This window comes from Balaenoptera borealis (assembly GCF_965194805.1).
Source record: "Balaenoptera borealis genome assembly, chromosome: X".
Classification (NCBI taxonomy): Eukaryota; Metazoa; Chordata; class Mammalia; order Artiodactyla; family Balaenopteridae; genus Balaenoptera; species Balaenoptera borealis.
The window spans coordinates 71,341,370-71,359,182 of record NC_138881.1 but is presented as its reverse complement, the minus strand read 5'-3'; the positions used below and the strand labels follow the sequence as shown (position 1 = coordinate 71,359,182).

Here is a 17,813-nt window from a genome sequence, read left to right as displayed (position 1 = left end):
TCTTGGCTATGGGGAGAAGAGAGTATAGGGAAACAAACATGGAAGTAGGGAGAGCAGTTAGGAAGCTATTGCAGTACCCCAGGAGGGAGATGCTGATGGCTTTTATTAGGGCAGTAGCAGTGGAGGTGGTGAAAAGGTATTGGATTCTGGATAACTTCTTAAGGTAGAATGGACAAGATTTCCTAAATGGACTCAATATGTTGTGTGAGTGAGACTCTTTAACTTGAGAAACTAGAAGAGTGGAGTTGACATTTACTGAGATAGGGGAAAGTGTAGAACCATGTTTGGGAGAAGGCAAATGAAGTGTTAAGTTTTGGATGTGCTATATTTGAATTGCTAACTAGACATTTGAATACAAATATTGAGTAAGCAGTTAGAAATGTGAATCTAGAGTTCAGCACAGGAGTAGCCTGTGCTGGTTTATAAATTTTACGTTCCTAGCCTATATATGGCATTTAAAACTATGAGACCATATGAGGTCTTCCAGAACATCAGAAAAGAGGTCCAAGAAATGAGCCCTTTGGATACTCCAACTTTTTGAGGTTAAGAACATTAGGAGAGGAGATTCAAGATGGTGGTGGAGTAGGTGTACGTGGAGTTCACCTCTCTCCACGGGTGCAGCAGGACTACATCTATAGATGCAACAACTCTCATGGAACACCAGCTGAAAACTAGCATAAGACCTTGGACATTGGAAAGGACTATAAAGATCCCTGCATAACTAGGTAGGACGGAAAAAAGAAGGGAGAAGGAGGAGAGAGGAGGCGGGATGGGACCAGCACCCCGGGGTTGGGGAGCTGAAGCAGAGAGATTCCTGAATTTGGGGAAACCCCCTCTCTGATGGGGAGATCAATTGGGACAGAGGGAAGCATTTGAGGCTGTCGGAAGAGGGTGATGCAGCCTTATCTGTGGCAGACAGGACAGAGTAAGAAATACAGATGGTCCATACCATGGCCCTACGTACCCCAGACTGGGACATATGTTCACAGGTGTGCAAGGGGGCTGGGAGTTGGTGTGTGGGGATTGGAGAACAGGCCCAGAGCGAGAACTGCTGTTGGCTGTGCAGAGATGGACTGAGGAGACAGGAGGGAGGAAATCCACAGCAGGGAATGCCTATGGAGGAAGACCAGACTACCATGGAAGCAGGGCGCTATTGCTGAGTCACACGCAAGGGGAGGAGCCAGTATTGTAGCCTCTCTCTCCCAACATGCCAAAGCCTGCCAATGACAATAAAAGAAGCCTGCTCAGAGATGGCTCCTGTGCACTGGCTGCTGAGCAATAAAAAAAGCCCCCTTAGAGCTGGTCCTCATGCACTGGCTGCAGGGTAATAAAAAAAAAGCCTTCTCAGGGCTGGCCCTCACACACATGCTGCCAGGTGCCAGAAAAACCCCAGTGAGGGCTGGCCCTCATACATCTTACACTGGGTGCCAGAAAAGGCCCTCACTAGGGCCATATCTCTTTTGCCTGTAGCCGCTGGCTTCCCTGCGCATTTGGTGCCACCAGGGCTCCTGCGATCCAAGCAGTCATACCACCTCTGTGCCTGGTCCTCCCAGGGATGACCCAAGAGCTCCAAGGCAGCCTCAGGACCAGACATCTGTGGGTGGACCACATGTAGAGGTGGGGATAAAACCAAAGCTGAAACTCAGGGATGGGGTGACTAAGGAAGAAGACTGAAAATCTTTCCATTAGCTGTACAAGCTGCAGATTAAATCCCCGCAATCAGCTAGGTAGACCCCGCATCTATGGAATATCTGAGTACACAGTGAGTGTTCCCACAAATGAAAATGGTCTAGCTCTGGCAGCTGTGGAATTTGGGGGCAAGTGCACACAGGAATTGGGCCAGATCAGAGTCAGAGTGGTACCCACAGGGCCCACAGCAGGTCCAGAGACCAGTCCAGAGGCAGAGGAGAGCCTCTTGGGCTGTAGTTCACAGCGTGTGCAAGGACAATTACCGTGGAGACCCCAGGGAAACATAATTATTACTATTAATTTTATTATGTTTTGATTCCTTCTGTTGTTGGTTCTAGCTTTTTTTTTGGTTTCTTTTTCTGTTTTTGTTTGTTGTTGCTTTTTTTTAGTCTTTTGGGATCTCTGTGTTTTATAACATATTTTTTAATATATTTCTATTTTTACTTTGCTTTTCTGTTGTGTTCTTTTCCCTTCTTTTCCTCTTTTTCTTTAATGTGTTTTTCTTTTTTTTTTAAATATATTTCCATTTCTACTTTGCTTTTCTGTTGTCCTGTGTTTTTTCCCTTTTTATTTTATTTTATTATTATTATTTTTTAAAATCATTTTTATCGGTTTGTTCTGTTTCCTTCCTTTATTCTTCAGTTGGCTGGCACACTGCTTTGGTTTGTGTTTTTGTTAGTTTTAATCCTAATTGTTTGATTTCATTTTTGAGTTCTTCTATTTGTCTGGTTGTTCTCTTGCTTTTTGTTGTATTTGGCTCTGTTTTTGTTTCTTTTACGTGTGTGTGTTTCCTTGTTTCTGTTTTTGTTTGTTTGATTTTGCCTTTACTATTTCTCCAGGGTTTTGTTTGTCCCTTTTTTTTCTTTAATATATTTTCTATTTTATTTTTTTTTATATTTCTGTTTCTACATTGTTTTTCTGTTGTTCTGTCTTCTTTCCCCTTTCTCTTTTTCAAATATCATTTTTGTCAGTTTGTTTTGTTTCTTTGCTTCATCCTTCAGTTGGCACTCTGCTTTGGTTTTGTTTTTTGGTTTTGAGTTTTTGTCAGCTTTCTTCTTAATTCTCTGATTTTGTTCTTGGGTTCTTTGGTTTGTCTGGTCTCTTGCTATTTGATTTATCTGGCTCTGTTTTTGTTTCTTTTGTGTGTGTGTGTGTGTGTGTGTGTGTTTGTGTGTTTCCTTGTTTCTGTTTCTGTTTGTTCGATTTTACTCTTTACCATTTGTCTGGGGTTTTGTTAGTGCTTTTTTTTTTAATCCCCTTTATCGCTGGGACGAGCGACTTGTGGGGTCTTGGTCCGTCGACCGGAAGTCAGGCCTGAGGCTCCGGAGTGGGAGCACCGAGCCGAGGATGCTGGACCACTAGAGAATTCCCAGCCACAGGGAAGATTAATCACCTAGAGCTCTCATGGAGGCCTCTATCTGCATCTAAGACCCGGCTCCACCCAACAGCCAGCAGCTCCCAGTGCTGGATGCCTCACACCAAACACAAACAAGATAGGAACACAAACCCACCTGTCAGCACACAGACTACCTAAAGTCATGCTAAGCTCACAGACACCCCAAAACACACCATCTGACATGGCCCTGCTCATCAGAGGGAAAAGACCCAGCTCCACCACCAGAACACAGGCACCAGTCCCTCCCATCAGGAAGCCTACACAAGACACTGAACCAACCCCACCACCAGTGGCAGAGAACAGAAGCAAGAGGAACTACAACCCTGCAGCCTAGTGAAAGGAGACCTCAAATACTGTAAATTAGACAAAATGAGAAGACAGAGAAATACCTTACAGGCAAAAGAGCAAGATAAAAACCCACAAGACCAAATAAAGGAAGAGGAAATAGGCAAACTACCTGAAAAAGAATTCAGAGTAATGATAGTAAAGATGATCCAAAATCTTGGAAATAGAATAAAGACAAGGACGTTTAACAAGGACCTAGAAGAACTAAACAGCAAACAAACAGTGATGAACAACACAATAACTGTAATTAAAAATACTCTAGAAGGAATCAATAGCAGAATAACTGAGGCAGAAGAACGGATAAGTGAGTTGGAAGATAGAATGGTGGAAATAACTGCCCCAGAGCAGAATAGAGAAAAAAGAATGAAAAGAATGGAGGCCAGTCTCAGAGACCTTTGGGACAACATTAAGCACACCAACATTCGAATTATAGGCGTCCCAGAAGAAGAAGAAAAAAAGAAAAGGTCTGAGAAAATATCTGAAGAGATTATAGTTGAAACCTTCCCCAACATGGGAAAGGAAATAGTCAATCAAGTCCAGGGAGCACAGAGAGTCCCATACAGGATAAACCCAAGGAGAAACACACCGAGACACATATTAATTAAACTAGCAAAAATTAAACACAAAGAAAAAATATTAAAAGCAGCAAGGGAAAAGCAACAAAAAACATACAAGGGAATCCCCATAAGGTTAACAGCTGATCTTTCAGCAGAAACTCTACAGGCCAGAAGGGAGTGGCAGGACATATTTAAAGTGATGAAAGGGAAAAACCTACAACCAAGATTACTCTACCCAGCAAGGATCTCATTCAGATTCGACAGAGAAATCAAAAGAGAATTCAGCACCACCAAACCAGCTTTACAACAAATGCTAAAGGAACTTCTCTAGGCTGGAAACACAAGAGAAGGAAAAGACCTACAAAAACAAACCCAAAACAATTAAGAAAATGGTAATAGGAACACACATATCAATAACTATCTTAAATGTAAATGGATTAAATGCTCCAACCAAAAGACACAGACTGGCTGAATGGATACAAAAACAAGGCCCGTATATATGCTGTCTACAAGAGACCCACTTCAGACTTAGGGACACACACTGACTGAAAGTGAGGGGATGGCAAAAAATATTCCATGCAAAGGTAAATGAAAAGAAAGCTGGAGTAGCAATTCTCATATCAGACAAAATAGACTTTAAAATAAAGACTATTACAAGAGACAAAGAAGGACACTACATAATGATCAAGGGATCAATCCAAAAAGAAGATATAACAATTGTAAATATCTATGCACCCAACATAGGAGCACCTCAATACATAAGGCAAATGCTAACAGCCATAAAAGGGGAAATCAACAGTAACACAATAATAGTAAGCAACTTTAACACCTGACTTATACCAATGGACAGACATCATCCAAACCAAAAATAAATAAGGAAACACAAGCTTTAAATGACACAACAGACCAGATGGACTTAATTGATATTTATAGGACATTCTATCCAAAAACAACAGAATACACTTTCTTCTCAAGTGCACATGGAACATTCTCCAGGATAGAGTACATCTTTGGTCACAAATCAAGCCTTGGTAAATTTAAGAAAATTGAAATTGTATCAAGCATCTTTTCTGACCACAACACTATGAGACTAGATATCAATTACAGGAAAAAAACCTGTAAAAAATACAAATGGAGGGTAAACAATATGCTACTAAACAATCAAGAGATCACTGAAGAAATCAAAGAGGAAATCAAAAATTACCTAGAAATAAATGACAATGAAAACATGACGACCCAAAACCTACGGGATGCAGCAAAAGCAGTTCTAAGAGGGAAGTTTATAACAATACAATCCTACCTCAAGAAACAAGAAAAATCTGAAATAAACACAACAACCCTGGCTCTTCTGTAAAATGCGGCTTAGAGCAGTAACAATGTTAATTATTTACTTTTAGTATTCAACATAATGCACACAAAGTGGTACATACAATACCCTGTGCATGGTAAGTAGGTAAGAACAATTTTTATATTTACTTTGTGACATAAGACTAAAAATATTTTTTTCACAAACTTGTTTTTATTTTAAATGTTTTTCAAACTCTGATTCATTTTGAAATGATTTTTTTTTTAACATTTGGGAGACACACCTTTTTTCCATAGAGGAATTTAATTTCCAGTTTTATGATGAAAATGAAGGGGAACAATTTACATACAGTTATTTATTTTACACCTACCTTTTCAGAAACAGTTTCTGCTTTATAAACTGGGATAGACCTATATGTAATTTCACCACTAAGTATATTTTAAAAACAGCCAGATCTTAAATAATCAGTATCTATGACATTAATACAGTTCTCCACAGACAGATTTTTAACCTGGGATCCCTTTGGGGGAGGGAGGTCTGTGGATAGAATTCATGTGATCTACGAACTTGAATGGGGGAAATTTGTCTTTATTTTCATTAACCTTTGACTGAAGATGAACGTTTTCTTCGATAATGAATGCAGGCAACAAACCACAATAATATTGACGGTACCTTAGACTTTGTCACTAATAGAAATCACAGATAATCACACTGCAGTTGCAGGTATCTTGAAATATTTACACTTACTACTACTTCAAAATTATAGCCTTAATCAGATATGTTGTTAGATACTGTTGATTAACACAATTAAGGAAGCTCATACATTACTATGTATTTTAGTTTATGCATTTAAAACATTCTGAGAAGGGGTCTGTAGCACACAGAAAAGGTTAAGCTTAGTGGTTCTGTCTGCTTCTTTCCCAAATGCATCTTTACTGCCACCTGGTGGAAGCCTTTGCTCAGTACAAGTGAAAAGTATACTACGAAATAGTTTAATCAATGGTTTTTTTTTAATCAAACAGACATACTATAGTAAGTATTGACAAATAATTATTTTATATAAGTCTGAGTGTGTCTAATTTTCTTAACAATGTCCACCAATTGACTAAGTTCTCTAACACTTCTACTCACTACCTTAATTTATATTCTTGTCCAAAATCTGGTCAAAAGGTCAGATCACCTAAATTTGAAAGGCTCCTTTGCCTTTAGGGCTCCACCTCTCAAAATTTGTTGAAAGGCTTCAAATTTTTAGTTTATCCATAGCTTATGTCAGATATTATTAACTAGAGGAATATACATAGAGAATTCCCTGTGGAGCTTTTCCTACAATCCACCTGCTTGGAGGCCTCACCACTGGAGATTCTGCTTTATAATTCTTGTTAGAGTGAATTTTAGAAAAAACACAAACAAAAACTCAAGAAATTGTGATGTGGATCCCTCTGGTTTAGAACCATTCAACCTAGGTCATTTGATTTCTGCCTTTTTTTTTTTTTAAAGGGTCATCTCATGCTATTCTGAGTAATTAAGGATTATATCTTTCCTCTTAGAAATTTCCTCATCCCTTTTGATCCAGGGCTCTCTGTCCTCCCAAAGAATTACCAATCATAAAAACTCTTCTTGAATCTCAATCCCCTAATCATTGTAATGATTTTCTTTGTTCTTTATCATATTTTAAATCTCTAATAAAAAACAATTTATGCTTAGTTTTTTTTTAGTAGACTTTAAAAAAAGCTGGTGTTATACAAACAGGAAAGGAATAAAGATATTTAAAGTTATAAAACAGCAATGAATTATTATCTCAAATAGCCATTAGGTGTTATCTGTTCACTGATAATTTAGTTCACGCCTTATCTCATTTATATTTTAAGCAAGTTAGGTACAAAAAAAATAGGACAGATCACTAATAAATTGCTGAGTGAAGTTACGAATGTTAGAGATTCTATTTTTATTTCTTTTGTATAAAATTGGGATGATATTCAGTATTCAGCTTTTCAGTAACTGAAACACTAAAAGATATTAGTCATTGCAAAGTACTTTCACATGCTGTTCTATTCTTTCCATTCTTTTTTCTCTCTATACTTCAGTTTGGCTATTTTTTTATTGTCCTGTATTTGAGTTCATTATTTCTGTCCTCTTTTTTGTATACGATCTGCTATTAAACCTGTCCAATGAGTTCATAATTTCATGTACTGTATTTTTCACATCTAGAATATCCACTTGATTTTTTAAGATTTCAACTTTCTGTGAAATTCTCCATCTTTCTATCCATTTTGTTCATCACGTTTTCCATTTGACATATTAGTCATAGTTAAAGTGCTTTTCTGCTAACTTCAATATTTAGATCACCTGTGGGTCTGCTGTTATTTTTTTTTTTCTCTTTTGTTAGTCACATCTTCCTGCCTCTTCGCATGACTAGTATTTTATTTGTATGGTGGACACTGTGTAAAAAAGAACTGAAGAAGCTCCAGATGATATCATCGGCCAGAGGGGGGACCCTTTTCCTCTTTTAGGAAGGGTGAAGTACTTAACATATCACTCCAATCAGGCACTGAGCTGAGCTGCAGTTATAGTAAGAGTCAGTCAACCTCTGGTTCCTCCCTCCTCCTCAGGTATGATACTCTCTAGCTTCTGATTGACAGCCTGAGTTTCTGTCTCCCTCACACTAAAAGACTGTAGGAAATTTGGTTTTGCCCTTCAGGGTTTTGATTTTGACTATTTAGTGTTATGACCCATAAAATAATCTGGGAAATATCAAGAGGGGAAGATGAGTCATGTATGTATGGCACACATCATCCCTCTAAAACAGAAATCAGCAAACTTTGTTTGCACAGGGCCAAAGTAAACATTTTCAACTTTGTAAACCATAAGGTCTCCATCACAACCACTCAACTCTGCCATTTTAGGGTGAAAGCAGGCACAGACAAGACAATACACAATGAGTGTGGCTGTGTTCCCATAAGACTTTATTTATTTATGGACACTGGAATTTGAATTTCATAGAATTTTAACTTGTCATGAAATATTTTTCTTTTGATTTTTTAACTATTTTAATCACATAGGAACCATTTGTGGAATGTACAAAAATAGTCCATGAGCCAGATTTGGCACAGGGTCCATAGTTTGCCAACCTCTGAGAAGGACATTAATCTTGTGAGACTGTGAGAGATTTCATTCTGCTCTCATCAGATTTTGAAGAGGTCCATGTCACCAAATTTCCAAATTTGTGATTCCCAAAATAAGTTATTGGCATAAATGTATATGGATGATAGAGAACAACCAAACTCATATTCAGAACCATGATATATAGTTGGACAGTACACCCAATGTATTCTGTATGGTGAGAAGTGGTGGCCATGGCTAGGTTCCCTAGCTAAGTAATGTGCTCCCAAAGCGTGCTCAGTGACAATAAATTTGTTTACCGGTAAAATGGCTAATTACTCTAGGCCAATGATAATGATATCTTCTAACACTTACTGAGAACTTAGTATGTGCTTGACATTGTACTTTTTGCTTTACATGCAATATCTCATTTAATCCTCACAACAAGTGTGTCAGATAAACACTATTATTGTCCTACTTTTACAGATGAGGAGACCGAGGCTTGAGGTATTAGATAACTTGCCCCAGGCAATAAAACTAGTAAATGTTGGATTTAGGATTCAGATCCAGGTTCTATTCTAAAACCTGTACTCATAACCACTACTGTTTTCTGTGTCTTGGACCTTTGGGATTGCATGTGAAATGTGGAAATAGTGAGTCTCAAGGGTCTCAAGTATAATCAACTCTGAATACTATATGATAAGGATGAATAGTACTGGGTATCTCTCTCCTCTACATGTCTCCTTAGAATGCTTTTCATATACCACATTACCCATGACAGGCAGGCAAAATGTTCCAGAATCCAGATGTGTGAAGAAAAGACATTGGCTGGGGATGGTTTGGTCCCATTGTGAAGTTGCAACATCTCCACAAAGATCTCTGGAGTTGACAGGCATGTAGAGAAATGACCAGATATATTATATGCCTGTGGGAATACGATCAACTGGGGATTACTCAGAGAGAGTCTAAAAACTGTATAACTTATCTTGATTAGAAAGGAGACGTGACAGGGAATAGTAAAACTCAAATCAGGTTTGTTACTCAGTGACAGCTTTTATAAAGATTAAGTAAGAGAGGAGGAGGCTGAAATTAGAGACTAAACTCTGGCTTTGAATTAGATAATCTATATGCAATGGAAAGAGCTGGGACTTTGCTGTCAGGAATATCTAGACTATAAACACAACTCTATTCATAAACTATAATTTTGGGCAAGTTACTTAAGCTCCCTGAGTCTCAGTCTCTTTATCATAAAACAACTATAATTACATATATACCAGAGTTCTTTTGTTTCGCTTTTTGGGAGAGAATTGAATAACATAACATACTAACAGCTCTTTGCACCACTGTAGTTGCTCAGTAAAGGGGAGATATTTTCATTATTCCCTAATTCTCTACCTCTGAGTTGGTCCTGTTTCCTTTGTAATAAGACAACTTAATGCATAGTACCATTTACTTGGTACAGATAAACAAACCTACATAAACCAGTGACTGGTGAGTTTATGTGAATACACTACTGAAATGGTATTAAACACTCTGTTACTTTCTTTTTGATCACAGTAAAACCATGGTAGTATTTGCCTAGGAAGTATAATTGTCACTATTTGGTCCCACAAAGTATTAATTGCCTGAATCTAATACTAGCAAAGATATTAGTATTATATAACTTGTGTTATTTTTACTATTTGATGCTGAAAGTTCTCCTAGTATCTAAACTAAATAAAACTGATGGTAGAAGAGAAGACTGATAGGGGTATATAGCACAAGAAATGGAAACCTGATATTTCTTCTATGTAGATGTGACTCGTTATAGCATGTAAACTGGTAGAATCCAGAAAGACACATTTTCCTCCACCTGATTAAAAATCTCTCATCTATAAATTGATTAAATGCTTCACTCACCCAACCAGCCAGTGCTATTCTCTACTCCCATATGCCAAGAACTATGTTATGAGCTATGTGGCAATTAGAAAAAGTTCCACGTACCTGAGTACCTCATAACCTAAAAAGATACACAGACTACAGATGAGAAAGACAAAACATTTATGAGGAAAACACATAAATAAGTTCAAACTATTAATTATAATACTATAAAATTATTTAAGAAAAGAATGAAAACAAAATTGAATTATTCCAAACAAACCTGAGGTGGATTCTGATTTGGTCTTTGTTTCAGAGCTGAGTTCTGCTGACAAAGGCACTGCATGTTTCAGGTTGTGAGTTGTTTTTGCAGGTATTTCTATTTCATCAGAGCTTCCTAGCTGTTTACCAAAAAGGATTTTTCCTTCATAAGTAAATTATTTTACTAAAAGAATAAAATATCCTAAAAAATTATAGCATGCAAAGGTAGTATATTCCTTCATCTCTTTTCAATCCATCCTTGACGTCTGTCTAGGACTCTCATTACAAGCTAAAACCCACCCAAACAAAACTCAAAATCTACCTTTTTGGTCCATTTAAACTCTACCTTAGTTTTTTCTTTAGGTTCAGGAAGTGACTCTTTTTTGTTGTTTTTTGTCCACAATGATTTAACTGCTTCATAAATTTGCTGGCTTGCAGCATATGCCTTTTTCCCAGTTACCTAATTAAAACAAAAAGTGAGTCAAATAATATACACTTTTAAAAGTTAAAATAACAAATACTAAAAAATTTACACCTGGTATTTTATATGAACACTCAGGTCAGAATCAATAATAAAGATATAAATCTCTAGATCATGATAACACCAAGCCTTATTTTCTATATCTTATATGAAAAATTATTTGCCTCATGTAAAAGGTTAAAATATATATAGTTAGTACAACACCAAGAGTGAATCCTAATGTAAACTGTGGACTTTGGGTGATAACAATGTGTCAGTGTAGGCTCATCAATGGTAAAAAATTACGTGACTCATTAGTGCAGTAGGTAGTGTACAGCCTCATAATTGTAAAAAATGTATCCCTCTGGTGAGGATGTTGATAACGGAGGAGGCTATGCATGTGTGGGTGCAGGGGTGTACCAGAAATCTCTGTACTTTCTCCTTAATTTTGTCGTGAATCTAAAAGTACTCTAAAAAAAATAATAAAGTCTTAAAAATGTATTGTTTGCATTCACACTGTAACGTGAATTTAAAACTGTCTGTTTAACAGGAGTTTGGGAAAGACAGTTTGAGATAACAAACAGCTGACTGAGAAAATGAGATTTTAAGATGCTACAAAGTTAATGCTTTTGCTTAAATTTTTATGTTGCTTTCTCCAATCAAAAAGAAAAATAATTAATGTATTTCTCTAGAGAATAAGACTTTTTTGGTAGAAACGTGAAATAAACAATGAACTACAAACACACTAAAGCAGAGGCTAGGATGCTGACTGAATTCCTGAAGCTGCTATTATTTTCATTCATATCTCTTTTCCTTTGGAAAAAATCTCTGATTCCTCCTTTCTATTCTTTTCCCACCCTTTTCTTTCTTAGTTAAAGTAATGTTAATAGCTATTGATTTTTCAAACTTTAAAGAGGTTTTGAGGCGCTTTCTAGTTTTACACTTTCTATAAACATAAATTTTTAAAAACTATGTTTTTCTTCCTTAAATAGAAATATTTTTATTATTTTTGCTAAGTATATATCTATACTTAAGAAAAATCAGTCAATCCACTAGTAATGAAAGTCCTCTTCCTCCTCTCAGTGTAACCTTTGTTAACAACTGTATGGATATTCTTCTTGAATTTTTACTCTTTTATGTTCATTATATATGCACACACATAGCATTTTAAAACAAACAGAATGTTGATACTTATACATCTACCAAAGGGATGACGTAGATCTATATGCACTGACATGGATAGAAATCCATGATGAACCACTGAATTGCAAAAAAGAGAACAAAGAATAGATTATAAACTACAATCTCAATTATGTTTTAAATTAACATTTAAAATAAACTGCCCACACATACACTTTTTTTCCTTTTTAAACACAAATGGAATCACGCAATATATATTATTTTGAGGTGTGATTTTTTAAAAGCTTAACAATATGTCACAGGGATGTTTCCATATCAGTTTATATGCCAGTAGATCTGCTTCTAACAGCCGCACAGCTAGTATTCTATATGGATACATCACAATTCGTTTAACAAATCCCTTGTTGATGGGCATATGGAATACTTCCTTTTTTATCCTGGCAATTATAATCCTGCTGTAATTAGCACCCTTACACAAATAACTGGGAACATATACCGTTGTGGTATTTCCTTGGAAAAATTTCTAGATGTGAAATATCTGGATTAAAGATTATATACATTTTAATTTTTGATAATACTGCCACATTGCCTCTAGAAAGTCAGCTCTATACTGTAGCAATTTACACTCCCAGCAAGAGTATATATGTTTTCCAACCCCATTTACCAGCAGAAGTGTTATGATTTTTAAAAATCTTTGTCAAAAGGAAAGGCTAAAAACCAGTATCTAAATGATTATTTAAATTTTCATTTATTTGATTGCTGATGAAGTTAAGCATCTTTCATGTATTAGGCCATTTATGTTTCTTATTTTGTGGACTGCTTGTTCATATACTTTATTTTCTTAGAGGGCATTCATCCTTTTCCTATCGATTTATAGAAGCTTTTAATATACGGAAGGATATTATTTAATCCTTTGTTAATATGTTGCAAATAGTTCTTCCAGTTTTTCATTTATCAATTAACTTCGTATATGGTATACTGTGGTCAACAGAAATGTATGACTTTGATGTAGTAAAATGTATTCATTTTTTTTTTCTTTGATGGCTTCTGGATTGTGTATTGCTTAAGAAAGCCTTTCCTATCTCAAGATTACACAAAAATTCCTCTTTTCTCTTCTAACATTTTATAGCTTTATATTTTATCATTAGATCTTTATTCCACCTGCAATTTATTTTGCATGATTTTTAGTAAAGGTCTAAGTATTTTTCCGAAAAGCCAATTATTCCAACACATTTCTTGAATAGTCCATCTTTTCTTTACACATTGATCTGAAATGCCACTTGTACCATAACCTCCCCGTCCCTCCACAACGTATACGAAGACATACTCCACATATTTGTTCTTGGACATTCTCTTTGTTCTCTTGGTATATTTTATTATCTATGCTATAGCTTAGTATCATTCCCAATACATGGTACATGGACAACAAATACTGGTTGAATGAATGTCACGTTTCCTCCAAATCCAGGAATTTTGTAAGAACCGAATTAAATATATAAATTTGAGAACATCTGCCATATTCTAATATTGAGTCCTTTCATCCAGAAAACAACACATATCACTAAACTTATTGAATTAAAAAAAAACGCCCTACAGTAAAGTTTAACAGTTTTTAAAAAATATGTTTTAAAACACTATTTAATAAGTTTATTCCTAGATATTTTATAGTTTTCAAATAAAGATTTTTTGTTACTCTTTACATAAGTTAATAATGAAAATATTGTGAAGAAAAAAATATAAAAAAGCAAAGAGTAATTCCATTCTGAAGTGTATTTCCAAAATAGTGAATAACTGGAGTGTGACTTTCATTTTTCAAAGAACCTTCTGGACTATCATTTTGTAACCTTTTTAACATCATAGACCCCCTTGGACAATCTCTTGAAATGTATGAGCCATTTCCTTCCGAAAAATACACATATACCTGACGCTCTTTTAAGAGACTTGTCTGATTAACTAAAGCTGTTTTAAAAATGTATAATAGGAGGAGCTTCAAGATGGCAGAAGAGTAAGACGCGGAGATCACCTTCCTCTCCACAAATACATCAGAAATACATCTACATGTGAAACAACTCCTACAGAACACCTACGGAACGCTGGCAGAAGACCTCAGACCTCCCAAAAGGCAAGAAACTCCCCACGTACCTGGGTAGGGTAAAAGAAAAAAGAAAAAACAGACACAAAGAATAGGGACGGGACCTGCACCAGTGGGAGGGAGCCGTGAAGGAGGAAAGGTTTCCACATACTAGAAGCCCCTTTGCGGGGGAAGACTGCGGGTGAGGGAGGGGGTAAGCTTCGGAGCAACGGAGGAGAGCACAGCAACAGGGGTGTGGAGGGCAAAGCAGAGAGATTCCCGCATGGAGGATTGGTGACGACCAGCACTCACCAGCCCGAGAGGCTTGTCTGCTCACCCACCGGGGTGGGCGGGGGCTGGGAGCTGAGGCTTGGGCTTCGGAGGTCGGATCCCAGGGAGAGGACTGGGGTTGGCTGCGTGAACACAGCCTGAAGGGGGCTAGTGCGCCACAGCTAGCCGGGAGGGAGTCCGGAAAGAAGTCTGGAGCTGCCGAAGAGGAAAGAGACTTTTTCTTGCCTCTTTGTTTCCTGGTGCGCAAGGAGAGGGGATTAAGAGGACCACCTAAACGACCTCCAGAGACGGGAGGGAGCCACAGCTATCAGCTCGAATCCCAGAGTCAGGCATGAGGCGCTAAGGCTGCTGCTGCAGCCACCAAGAAGCCTGGGTGCGGGAACAGGTCACTATCCACACCGCCCCTCCCGGGAGCCTGTGCAGGCCACCACTGCCAGGGTCCCATGATCCAGGGACAATTTCCCCAGGAGAACACACGGCGTGCCTCAGGCTGGTGCAACGTCACACTGGCCTCTGCCACCGCAGGCTAACCCCCCACTCCATACCCCTCCCTCCCACCACCCTGAGTGAGCCAGAGCCCCCGAATCAGCTGTTCCTTTAACCCCGTCCTGTCTGAGCAAAGAACAGACGCCCTCAGGCGACCTACACGCATAGGCGTGTCCAAATCCAAAGCTGAACCCCAGGAGCTGTGCGAACAAAGAAGAGAAAGGGAAATCTCTCCCAGAAGCCTCAGGAGCACCGGATTAAATCTCCACAACCAACTTGATGTACCCTGAATGTCTGGAATACCTGAATAGACAACGAATCATCCCAAATTGAGGAGGTGGACTTTGGGAGCAACGAAATATATATATTTTTTTCCCTTTTTCTCTTTTTGTGAGTGTGTATGTGTATGTTTCTGTGTGTGATTTTGTCTGTATAGCTTTGCTTTCACTATTTGTCCTAGGGTTCTGTCTGTCCATTTTTTTTTCCTTAAAAAATTGTTTTTGTTAATAATTATTTTTTAATTTTTACTTTAATAACTTTATTTTATTTTACTTTTCTTACTTTTATTTTATTTTATCTTCTTCTTTCATTCTTTCTATTTTTTCTCCCTTTTATTCTGAGCCGTGTGGAGGACAGGCTCTTGGTGCTCCAGCCAGGTGTCAGGGCTGTGCCACTGAGGTGGGAGAGCCAAGTTCAGGACACTGGTCCACAAGAGACCTCCCAGCTCCACGTAATATCAAATGGCGAAGAACTCCCAGAGATCTCCATCTCAATGCCAAGACCCAGCTTCACTCAGCGACCAGCAAGCTACAGTGCTGGACACCCTATACCAAACAACTAGCAAGACAGGAACACAACCCCATCCATTAGCAGAGACGCTGCCTAAAATCATAATAAGGCCACAGACACCCCAAAACACACGACCAGACGTGGACCTGCCCACCAGAAGGACAAGATCCAGCCTAATCCACCAGAACACAGGCACTAGTCCCCTCCACCAGGAAGCCTATACAACCCACTGAACCAACCTTGGCCACTGGGGACAGACACCAAAAACAACAGAAACTATGAACTTGCAGCCTGCAAAAAGGAGACCCCAAACACAGAAAGTTAAGCAAAATGAGAAGACAGAGAAACACACAGCAGATGAAGGAGCAAGGCAAAAACCCACCAGACCAAACAAATGAAGAGGAAATAGGCAGTCTACCTGAAAAAGAATTCAGAATAATGATAGTAAAGATGATCCAAAACCTTGGAAATAGAATGGAGAAAATAGAAGAAACACTTAACAAGGACCTAGAAGAACTAAAGCACAAACAAAATGTGATGAACAACACAATAAATGAAATTAAAAATTCTATAGAAGGGATCAATAGAAGAATAACTGAGGCAGAAGAACGGATAAGTGACCTGGAAGATAAAATAGTGGAAATAACTACTGCAGAGCAGAATAAAGAAAAAAGAAGGAAAATAATTGAGGACAGTCATAGAGACCTCTGGGACAACATTAAACGCACAAACATTCGAATGATAGGGGTCCAGAAGAAGAAGAGAAAAAGAAAGGGACTGAGAAAATATTTGAAGAGATTTTAGTTGAAAACTTCCCTAATATGGGAAAGGAAATAGTTAATCAAGTCCAGGAAGCACAGCGAGTACCATACAGGATAAATCCAAGGAGAAACACGCCAAGACACATATTAATCAAACTCTCAAAAATTAAATACCAAGAAAACATATTAAAAGCAGCAAGGGAAAAACAACAAGTAACACATAAGGGAATCCCCCATAAGGTTAACAGCTGATCTTTCAGCAGAAACTCTGCAAGCCAGAAGGGAGTGGCAGGACATATTTAAAGTGATGAAGGAGAAAAACCTACAACCAAGATTACTCTACCCAGCAAGGATCTCATTCAGATTTGATGGATAAATTAAAACCTTTACAGACAAGCAAAAGCTGAGAGAGTTCAGCACCACCAAACCAGCTTTACAACAAATGCTAAAGGAACTTATCTAGGCAAGAAACACAAGAGAAGGAAAAGACCTACAATAATAAACCCAAAACAATTAAGAAAATGGGACTAGGAACATACATATCAATAATTACCTTAAATGTAAATGGATTAAATGCTCCAACCAAAAGACATAGACTGGCTGAATGGATACAAAAACAAGAACCGTATATATGCTGTCTACAAGAGACCCACTTCAGACCTAGGGACACACACAGACTGAAAGTGAGGGGATGGAATAAGATATTCCATGCAAATGGAAATCAAAAGAAAGCTGGAGTAGCAATTCTCACAGACAAAATAGACTTTAAAACAAAGACTATCACAAGAGACAAAGAAAGACACTACATAATTATCAAGGGATCAATCCAAGAAGAAGATATAACAATTGTAAATATCTATGCACCCAACATAGGAGCACCTCAATACATAAGGCAAATACTAACAGCCATAAAAGGGGAAATAGGCAGTAACACAGTCATAGTAGCGGACTTTAACACCCCACTTTCACCAATGGACAGATCATCCAAAATGAAAATAAATAAGGAAACACAAGCTTTAATGATACATTAAAGATGATGGACTTAATTGATATTTATAGGACATTCCATCCAAAAACAACAGAATACACACTCTTCCCAAGTGCTCAAGGAACATTCTCCAGGATATATCATATCTTGGGTAACAAATCAAGCCTTGGTAAATTTAAAAAAATGAAATCGTATCAAGTATCTTTTCCAACCACAACGCTATGAGACTAGATATCAATTACAGGAAAAAATCTGTAAGAAATACAAACACATGGAGGCTAAACAACACACTATTTAATAACCAAGAGATCAGTGAA

General features: G+C 37.7%; 1 protein-coding gene across 4 annotated transcripts in view; it reads right to left on the bottom strand.

The window, feature by feature from the left end:
* The window catches only part of APOOL (apolipoprotein O like), a 92,111-nt gene that overhangs the window by 1,144 nt on the left and 73,154 nt on the right, over positions 1–17,813 (bottom strand). For all 4 annotated transcript variants that reach the window (XM_082377501.1, XM_082377504.1, XM_082377503.1 and 1 more), the window contains 2 exons: positions 10,857–10,970; positions 10,533–10,650 (listed from right to left, as the gene is read on the bottom strand). In XM_082377501.1, coding sequence (XP_082233627.1) covers positions 10,533–10,650; positions 10,857–10,970 — 232 coding nt within the window. The remainder of the gene's footprint in view (positions 1–10,532; positions 10,651–10,856; positions 10,971–17,813) is intronic.